At 37.6% G+C, this 10989-nt stretch overlaps 1 protein-coding gene across 1 annotated transcript; it reads right to left on the reverse strand.

Annotated features, from left to right (window-relative positions):
- Nucleotides 1-9: 9 nt before the first annotated feature.
- On the reverse strand, nt 10-5131 carry LOC145204135 (tudor domain-containing protein 7-like). Its single transcript, XM_080076573.1, has one exon. It carries the CDS (start codon nt 4234-4236, stop codon nt 469-471), a length of 3768 nt encoding a protein of 1255 aa, XP_079932699.1. The 5' UTR covers nt 4237-5131; the 3' UTR covers nt 10-468.
- Nucleotides 5132-10989: the final 5858 nt, after the last annotated feature.

Consider the following 10989-nt stretch of genomic DNA (forward strand, 5'->3'; position numbering starts at 1 on the left):
TTGAAGCAACTGAAAAAAGAACAAAAATGAATCTCGAACGAAATGAACACTGAAGAACAAATGAAAACAGTGAAAATGAATTGAACACCATGTGAACAAATATGAAATGAAGACACTGTGTGATATTTTCATGTGAAAAGCACAAAATTCCAACTAACACAATGCGAGGTACCGTAACATAGGAGGTAAAATAAAACTGCTTTATACTTCACAAACAAAAGGCACCATGTATGCACTATACATAATATGACAGAAAACATATTGTTGCACAGAATTAGGTGTAGTGTAAAAAAAAAACTTTGGCAGTGGTTTTACGGTGTGTAACAGCTATGAAACAAAAAATAATACAGTTTGTGTCATATGTGTGCAGTAGGTATGTACAGAAAAGGTAAAAAAGTTGTTAAATCATGAACAGTGGCAAGACTTGAAATTCACAGAAAAACATGGCAGGTTGGTATTATACTGCATTTAAGCTACATATTTTGCACATTTCCAATCTTCAACTAACATTTCTTCAAGCCAAACATCTTGGTCTTTTGAAGTATCACACAGACAGGCATGGAACACCACACGATCATACAACAGTGGATCAAGGGATCGTTTTAGCACATGAGCATAATAATTGCATCCGGTCACCAATAATTTAAACCGATCACATACAATATGTGACCAGTCTGTCTCAATAGGTTCAATTCCGGCAAGGCGAGCAGTCATACTTAAGGGTGGAATATCACTAAAATGCGAGCCCAAGTATCGAAAAAGGGATGTACCGGTAATGACATCACAATGCCCGTAATCTATGAAATAGATACTGAACAAATTGTTTATCTTGCTTTGGACTGTGACTCGGAACCAAGCATTGATTGCATTGCTATTTGAGCCCTGAAAAGCATATGTGCAGCCCTTCTGAATATCCACTGGGTTGGATTCTCCATTGCATGTTTGCGTGTAGAACTTTGTCATGGCAGTTTCCAAAGCTGCTCGCTGCTTAATATTTTGAAGTGGTATCAGTTGAATGTACCTTGGTGACAGGGCACTCTCCACTTTAACTGGCACCAATGTTCCAGGGAAGTTTGACATGTTGCTGTTGGCTAGCTTATGCATTTGCAAATAATTATCGTTGACATCGTTAAGGTTGTGATCTTGTATCTGCTCCAAGATTTTTTGCACTAAGTCGTCAAAATCAACACTTTCACACTTGCTTGCTTTGGTGATCTCAGATGTTTCAAGAGGAATAGCAAGACTTGAAATATCTTTGCTTGCATCACCTCCAGAACTTGAGGAAGTGGAACTTGAATAGTGTGAAGACATTGATGATGACTGTAGCTGGGTATCAGTTTCACTGTGCGTTCGCTTGTTGATTTCAGCATCCGAAACAATGCAGGTACGGACCTTGTTGTCACTTTCAATCCACATGGAAACAAGATGCGGTTCTTCGCTGTCAGAAATCTCATTAACTCTCATCAACACCTTTTGGGAACTTATGTCCTTTACCTCACTGAGACCAATATATAGAAAATCACCCTCTGTTCCAAAACAGCCATTGTCACCGAATGCAGGAGACAGTTGGCAGCAAATGGCTTGTGGTGGAATTGACAACAGTGTTTCACATTCCAATTTCATCAGGGATCCTCGAATGACTTGCAAGGTCTTTCCAATATCAATGAGAAACACTGAAATGCCACGGACTTTGGTATCTTTGACTTGCTCCACTCTGGCTCTGTACAAGTTCTTCGCAACACTTACTAAACACATTTTGCCGGGATACAAATCACTTGGAAATTTTGTTGGTGAAACTCTCTGGTTTTGTAAAGAGCCTTGTACCTTTTTTAGCAAGGATGTAAGAAGTTGCAAGCCATTCCCTTCAACTTGGACATAAATCAGGTCATTTTCAATGTGTACGACTTTCACTGGTTTTGTTTTATTTGTTTCTGGAGGTGAGGGAAAGTAGCTTTCATCCATAATAAGACTTGCACATAGTTGATTAATGTTGACGTCAACTTCACCGCTTGTATCAATTAGCTCTACATAGTTGCTTATTCGCTTACTGCCAGTTGTACTGTGACTAACAATGCGACCAATGCATGGTTTGTAGCAAACTGCTTCATTAAGTTTTTGTAGAACCTCAGAGTTAGATGCAAGTATATTGTGCTCCAGACCAGCCAAAGATACAGTGATAACTTGTAACGGAAACTTACAAAAGTCTTCCGTCAATGGCCGCAGGTCGAGTAAATCCACTGTTTCTAATTCTCCATTGTCAACAAGATAAATGTTACCTTGGTTTCCATCTATTGAAATGAGTTTTCCACGAACACAGGCATCTTCAGACAAAACTGCATAAATGCAATTTAATGGTGGTGGCTGAGGCAAGGCAAAACTGTCATTGGACTTTGTGTAGAACTCCAACATTTCTGTTTCCAAATCCACAAGACCATCAGAATAGCCACTTCCAATGATGCAAACCTCCACTTCGGTGGTACATGAAGCATTGAAGACAAATAATTCACAGTATTCACCATCTGGTAACCTCGCAGACTCCTTAGGCTGATGGTGAAATGGATCACAAACAGAAATCTGCTTGCTCAGAACATATTCATTTTCTTCATGAATCAAGCGCGAATTAATGTTAAACCCATTGTAGTAAAAGTACACAGAGTGTTTGACAACAAGTTTTTCGGTCTCCACAGATTGAAAGGACGAGATTTCAACCACCTTCATTGTAAGATGCTCATCTAGAAACTTGTTCTTAAACTTTGCACAGCTTTCAGGTTGCCATACTGGCCCTGTATCAACTGGTCGATGCATTGAACAACATATGGCAAACTCGTGAAACTTGGTAGCAGGAGCAGGCATTGGATAAAGACTGTTTTTCTGCAAACGAGATATAACACCAAAATCGAGCTCAAGAACGTCGCATTCCGTATCATAGACATTTTGGATAACTGCTCGGCGTCCTTTCGAGGTTAGCACAACCAAACCAGATGACAATTGAAAGTTCTGTTCCTTGCCCCATGGTGCTTTTGTCTTTTGTGATTCATGCATAATTTGATTCATCTTGGACATATCTGTTTCTTCACAGTTCAGTTGGACATAAACTTGGTTGCATTCCATGACATTTACAACAGTAACCTGGTATTCCTTTCCTGGCAATAATGATCTGTGAGCACTAACCTCTAGTTTTTCTGGTTTAGTCTTGGTGGGACTGAGGTACTTGGACTTGGTTTCTGTTTTAATTTCATTGTCATTTTTCGGAAGTATGATATGCTTAGTACCAGAATAACTTGTCATTACGTTTACAGTAAGTATGTCTGAAAAGTTTCCATTTAAAATTGATGACACAACTGTTTCAGGTAGTACAAGTTGGAAGGTTTCTTTGTAAACAGCGGCAATTTTGGTTGCATGTATTCCAGCAGGGTTAACGTCAAGCAACTTCTTCAAATTGGTACTTATCATGTCAGAAACTACAACTTTTGGTCTGGTAACCTCGGTTTCAATGCTGGGTTTAGTGGTAGTGACAACTTTGCGAACATTTTCTATGGACATCAGTGGATTCATAAAAGTGTTAGTTGACTCCTTGCTCATTGTAACAAGCAAGTGTCCTTTGTTATTGCCTTCTTTTTGATGTTGAGAAGCATTTGTTGGTTCATTTTTGCCTTTAGACTGCACTACAACCCTTCTGGTATCATGATCTTCAAGTGTATTTGCATATCTTACTGTCTTTTTTTCTTGAACTGGACTTGGATCACTCATATTTCCTCGCAATTTAATAACTCTGGGTGCATTATGTGTAACCTTGATAGAAATGTCAGAAACTGAGTGGCACTGTCTTGCTCTTTTGTACAGCGGTGAAAAGTTTTTCTTGTAGGAGTTCGCATAACCATGAATTTTTCTTGGAGTATGTGTAGTATTTCTTTGTGTGCTGCTTGAAAGGCGCTGTCTCTTTGATGATTTCTGTTTAAGTACCATGGCCTTGATGTGTTTGGTAGATGCATCTGCTACAGCAAAGTACGTCAAAACGTTATTCATGTTAAACTTGGCATTAGCAACATCTGGAATTGACTTCATGAATTCTTCAAGGGACTTGAAACCGAAATCTTTGTATGGTATGAAGCTTCCCATAAGACCTTTATACTCTCCCTGCAGTTTTTGAGCTGCGACACCAAGTTTTGACGACAAGAGAACTGATCTCAGGTTCTTCTTTAAACTGTACAGCTTCTTTTGCTTTACCTCATCCATTTTCAACCCCACTACAGTCTTGACCCAAAATAATTCTGCTTTTGTTGTTTATTGCAGATTAACAATTGCAAAACAGTTTTTTTTTCAAAAATTGTAAACCTCAACTTTCTTAAATGTACTTTTGCTTTCAAATCTGAGGAATAAAATCAACAAATTCTGATCATTGCACGCATTGTTTAGCAATATATTTTTACATAATCTTTGCAGAGAGTGATTCAAGGGTCAAGGCTCAGCACCACAAAACCACACACACATACGTTTTTGCTGCACATGGCGTTTGCCATACTGCCTAATTTGTATGCAATATATCAGGTATGTAGTTAAAATACACTAAGCAAGTCAAGATTACATGTCAAGTAACATTTTTTGCAGCAATGCTTGCTCAGTCAAAACTCAAAACATACCATGCTTTTCGTTCGCTGTTATTTTTTTCGTTTATCGCCGGCGAAATCAACAAACTTACAACTAAAAGCATTTTTCCAATGGTCCAGAACCATATATGCTTCTCGTGCGTGGAATCAAAACAAACTGTCCTCTTTTATTGACGTTTTTATCTTCCTAGAATCACTTCGCACTACACAGCTAGCCAAATAGAAAAAAAATATCCATGCGATCTTACGTTTGGTTCAAAACAAAACAAACTTAACTTGCATAACTAACTATGCCGAGGTTAATAGTGGAACATAATCCTCAATATTTGCTACAAACATCTGACCTATAGAGTTTAAACAAGGACAAACAACGGCTGATTTAATTCGCTTCCTGGAGTGAAAGTAGGGCGCGAAAACGCTAAACCACGAGGCAGGTTCCTGGTTTCATTGTTTGTGACGACATAATAACCATAAATGCCAGGTCAAATTTTCAAAACACTTATCACACCTCGTTAAGACCAACAGAAACCACACACTCCTAAACAAATACATTAAAAATCGATTTGATCATAGTTTTATTGCTTTCTTTTTACAGATAACTTTAAATTGGACTCGATTTTCACGCAAAGCAAACAAAAGAAGTCTTGAGACTCCCTTGATAAGAGTGTAGCAAACAGGCGATAGGCTTGATTTTATTTCGCGACAATTTCATTACAAAGCGCAGCGGGTGCTAAATTGATGTGTCTAAGCCCCCGTCTCCTATTGAATTGATTCCACGGTAACAAAAGCAACTGGCAGAGCACTTTGAGTTGGGTTTATTTCGCTTGGTGAAAGAAAACATAGCGACACAACAGCACTGAAACAATCACCAACTTGTCTGCAACTACTAAAATGCACAATAATTGCTTCAGTTATGTCATTTACAGCACAGCTGGTAGGATTTTGTATGCGACCAACGCTAACACCGTCAACATGCCAAGTGTTTAGCATTTTACCAACAACTGCTACTCAAGCCGTATGATGAAAATTGGCATTAAATAAACCATCAGTGGACTCCAGTTAATGTGAAGTAATGAAAACAGTACGCAGTTGAAAACATAGTTTTAATTGAAAGGCTTTTTAAAATGTTCGAATTAATTTTTTTACCGACAGTTTTGTCCTTTAAGACTGATAAACTTACCCTTCGACCCATTTGTTAATCCAGAAAATACCCACAAGGCGGCGCTCGTCTCTAACAGAATCTAATCTCGAACCTTCACGTCTTAACGATAACATATCAGTCCAGTCGTCAGCTCCCGATATACAAGAAAATAGACTGTATAATTTCTAATACCATACGCAAATCACCATTTGTCGAAAATATGTTAAAACATTAAAGTTTTTCGTCTATGTGGTGTAAGTTATACAAAGTACTTTTTAGGGTAGGCCTAAAGAACTTTTTTCGCACAATAATTTTGCTTTATTGCTCTGAAATGTTTAAATGTTGCCCGATAAGCAAAATTTGCAACGTAACGTTTGCAAAAATTAAAAGTGCTTTAATTCAGTGGTCGGCAACCGCCGGTCCGCGGCCCGGTGGTGGCCCGCGAGGAGATTGTTACCGGACCGTAAACTTTTTCAGGTTCAATGCTTCAAAACATTTTGCCCATGTATCCCGGGGCTGATACACTAACTTAGGCGTTTTCATTGCCAAATATTTGTAGATTTTTGAACACCGGTCCGCGATAAAATTTTAGTTTCAAATACGGTCCGCAGTGCAATAAAGGTTGCCGACCCCTGCTTAAATCAACACAGAGTATACGCAAAATTTGAGACACTAAACTTTTTGTTAATCTGCTGTTTCATAACAATACAAGTCTGTTGTTACAATAAAGATGCCAAACCGTTATCAATCATTTTTACATATTTTGACAGTTCGTCATGTACCTTATGTTTGATTTGTACACATAGTGAAACACGCTCAACATTGGCTTTCGATACCAAACCGTGTGTATGGTTTGTAGACAACTGACTCCGCAAAACACCAGACTCGATTCTGCGGGCGGTCGTCTGACAGATTTTGAACATCAATCTCCTTTGTGATAAAATATCGAAACCGTGACCCTGTGGTAAGTTTTTTGGGAGTTGCGGCACATTTACAAATGTTTGCATGAAAATATACAAATATATATTTTTTTATTAATTTGCAACTTTTGCTGCTTTTTAAATTGCTTTTGGAATGTTCAGTCTTCGTCACCAACTTCGTGTTAAAACATATGATAAGGGTTGCACCTTGCAAACATTTATCACAACAGCACACCTGGCCTGAAATCTTTATTGTCCTGTGCACTAATTTGTACTTGGATTTGGTCACCCCTTGATTTGACTGTATTATGATTTAGAAAGGTTTTCGAAAAAAAAAACTTAAGTAGATGCTACCTTTGTCGTGTTTGAATTTACAAACCATGTTTTTGGCAGTGAACTCCTCATTTGTTTGTTATGAAGCAGCAAATGTTCAGTGCCTTTGTTTGTTTGGGTGTAGGCGTAACAAAATTATTACAAGCGGCATATAGATCTGTTATCCATGTCAATCGTATATCCAGTCTGCAGAACATGGCAGTTCCCGACGAGATCTCGCACGTGCAGGACCTACATGTCGCGCGTGCACGACCCGTAAGTTCGCGTACAAGACCAATTTCAGCGTACAAACCCAAAAACTTGGCGTGCAGCTGCCACACTCTGCAGAATGGTCGTATATCTGACCATATTACGTACAGCAAAAGGGTGCTTCTAATCTTAAAAAAGTCACGTTTAATGTCTATAGTTCACGGCCTTTGGCTTCAAAATCCTGTAAAGTTTCATGTTATAGGCTTGGCGGTTCTTCGACGAAATCGGTACGACAGACTTGTCACTTGTGTTTCTGAAAAAACAACAACAGGATATAGTTTGTATGTCTGGTTTCCTAATAAACTGTGCCAAGCGCAAGTTTGTTTGTTCATCCTTGCGATATTATGGATTACGTACGTCCGAAGTGTGGGTCATATGTGATATATTGTGTCACCGTCTGGAATATCAGGCACGTAGAAGATGCAGATAAAATAATTGCCTAAATCGCTAAACCCTTTTTCAAAGAATCAAACCTGATGTCGCGATTTCTAGATCTTATCGTAAATAAAACTAACAATAACAAAAATTCGCTGTGACTTGTCTTTATCAAGATAAAGATTACGGATGGGTGCGTAATGCAAAACAATTCATAATGGTATCATACATTCGATACTGCACTTGGTATACCATTTCTGCGTAAAAAGCGCAAAACGTGACGCTTTCGTTTTAGGACGACTTGCAACTAAGACCTGTCACGAAATTAACACAAACAGATTGCCTTAAAAAAAGTAAATACGAATGAAAAGATGTCATTTCTTTGGTGATGATGTCATAAAAAAATTCGTCTCGAAGTTGTAAAAATTTTACCGAACAACTTTCCCAGATAATGTTCTTGGCAATCTTTTACCAATTTTGCTAAAAAGAACACAAAAGCAAAAGATAGGTATAGATTTTTGAAATTACGACAACACAACTGCCCGAACAGGTTTTTGTGTTTATTTTTTATAAATGGTTATCACTTTCAGCATGACAGCTCTTGCAGTTTTGTAAGATACGCCTTCAAACACCAACAAACAAATGAATTGTTTGAGAGCCTAATAGTACGAATTCCCTTCCGAATTTATTGTATCCATAATTGAACATGTCTAACGGTGCGAAGTGTTTCTCACAAATATGTACAGCAACACGTTATGTCTAATAAATCATACACACTCGGACAATAGGTAAGTTATGTCCGAACGAGTTGAAAAATTTGCCTAAATTATAACCATCTGCTTATCATGTAATATTGTGTCACGTTCGTGTTTCGGCCACAAACATTTTTGTTCTCGTGTCTTCTTAGCGCTAAACCCATGTAAACTGAATCCAAACATAAGCCAGGTGTTTACGAGAAGTTGTTATAGGAGGAGGAATTTCCCGACAAGATCTTCTTCAATGTTTTTGCACTCGAGCACGTACCACGGGAAACACATTAAAAATTTACGTTGTGCAGTGGCGGTGCATTACCAAACCGTTTTTTACGCCGCACAGTTTGCGACTCATACATTGTACGATGTTTTTTTCCTCGATAACATTGCTTTTTATGGCACATCAGTAAAAAATGATCACATTAACGTCACATTTTGTCATCAAACAAAAAACACCAAAAATGTTGCCCTATTTAAATAGCTAAAACTTGTATACGGTTTGAGAATAACTGACTTTTTTTGGGTTAAAGGTAGTGGCTTTTTGGGAATGGTAAAAATTAAGTTCAAACTTTTACCCGTTTTTAAGTGACGCACACAGATTACATCAAACACCCAAAGTACACAATTAGCAAAGAAAAACTTTTGGTCAATCATTACAACCTAAATTATATACAGGTCAGCCCAATAGCTTTACACTTCGGGTGATTGTGAGCTAGACCAAGTCGGCACGGGATTTAAACCCAAACATATTGGGTTGCGGATATTTTAAAACAAGTGATGGTATCAGTGTTGTAAGCAGCAGGGCGAAATTGAGTCCAAAACCTGACCATAATTTCAAAAGTACAAGCCAACCAATGAGACTTAGTGCAAAGTCAGGTCAGGTTTAAGCTCGTTTTATTCAAAGTGAAATCCAAACGTTGTCTGGACCCGAAACCGAAAAGCTTGAGCCGACTTACACAAATGGGATACAAAGCACGTGTGTCCGCGTTTAAGGGTTCTACGTGACCAAGTTATACGAACTTCTGATGTCTAACACTTGGCGTTTTTCAAAACAGGGAAACCATTGAGAAACAAAACATGAAACAAAAAACAAATGAGTCAATACACGAATGCCCTGATTCCTTCTACAATGTTCTTGTTCTTCTATAAAATGTAAGGCGTCAATGAGAGGAATTCATTACGGAAAACACAGATTTTCCTGTTTTTGATGTTGTAAAATCGTGTACTTGGTTTTGTGACGTAAAACCACTGTTAGTCATCTTTATTTTTTCCAAAACATGCCGCCTCATGCGACTATTAGGAAACTCGTTAGAATTCTAAATGCATAGTCAGATCTACAAAGCACCCATCGAAAGCTATTCTAAAATGTCCAAGATCGAAACCAAAGCTCACAAGAGGTTAAGTGTGGCATGCTTTGAGGGTAATTATAAAGCAAAGACATTGTTTCAGGTAAACAGGGTTAAAGCGTTGAAGAACTTATGAAAATATATGTCTTCGAAATTTACCAAAAAATTACTTCAATGAGTCGAATCCAAAGATTACAAGGTATTGCATTTTGGGGCAAATATAAGGCAACGATGTTTCAGACAAGCTATAGCTAATATTATAATATGAGAAAACATGGTAAAATACATGTCCTCAAAAGTTATCTATGTAATAAGGATAGAAAAACAGGCTACTTACAGTACGGTTCAAATTTGGCTTTTTAAAAGTTAATCTACCTTGGCTAGTCTATGCCCAGTTTTTTTTCTGTAATTAAATACTTTTCAAGTATAGGCTAAGTCATAACTTTTTTGGTCAAACTTTACAAAGGCTGTTCAGGACTTTACTCGGGTACATGTTTGTGCTGTAATCCAGACTTAAATCCTTGTTTTCAACACAAATACAAGGTTTTGTTGGTGTGCCACACTAAACATGCGAAATTTTTACCTTATGGTGTATGAGATAAAGATCTGTGTTATAATCCGTTTGTTACTTTGGCGGTTTGACGGATATTATAGACTGCTAGTGAACATACGTGAATGATTCTCCTTGTTAGTAAAGGTACACAAACAATTCCTTTGTGCCCGGTTTATTTTGAGCACTTAATTAACACATAAACTTTTTTACTGATATAAGTTGTACTCTTATTTGTGATTTTGGCTATGTAGCTTTGTTTGACAACATAAAAACATGTTTATACAAAGTCATCTTCAGAAGCATTACTATATTAAGGTTCAAAAAGCTTCTTGGCATAAAAAAAGCAAAACATAGTCATGGGACTTTTCGCAAATTTTGTGTTTTGTTAGGTCAGCATATTTATAAAGCCGCTTAAATCCACGCCAAAGGCGACTGTCTTTAAAAATAGGTCACATAAATAGATGTTAAAATGTATGCGGGTGTAAATAAATTTAACAGTGTATATGGTGCCTCTTAGCAAAGACCGTTAACATACTACTGTACATATCGAGAAATGTTTTTCAAGTTGTAGCCTTCGGTGTATAATGACTTAATAAAGGCACTGTTTTTCAGAGAACGACGGGCATTGTTTATGTTTCGGCAGAAAGAGTTCTATCAAAAAATGCCGAAAAGACTTACTTTTCCAAATAAACTAAAAATGTTTATCACCGAGG

The sequence above is a fragment of the Phallusia mammillata genome, chromosome 8 (genome assembly GCF_965637545.1).
Source record: "Phallusia mammillata chromosome 8, kaPhaMamm4.hap1.1, whole genome shotgun sequence".
Taxonomy (NCBI): domain Eukaryota; kingdom Metazoa; phylum Chordata; class Ascidiacea; order Phlebobranchia; family Ascidiidae; genus Phallusia; species Phallusia mammillata.

Excerpts from the sequence above, each read along its gene's own strand:
- LOC145204135 (XM_080076573.1), bottom strand. The coding sequence starts at position 4,236 with ATGGATGAGGTAAAGCAAAAGAAGCTGTACAGTTTAAAGAAGAACCTG.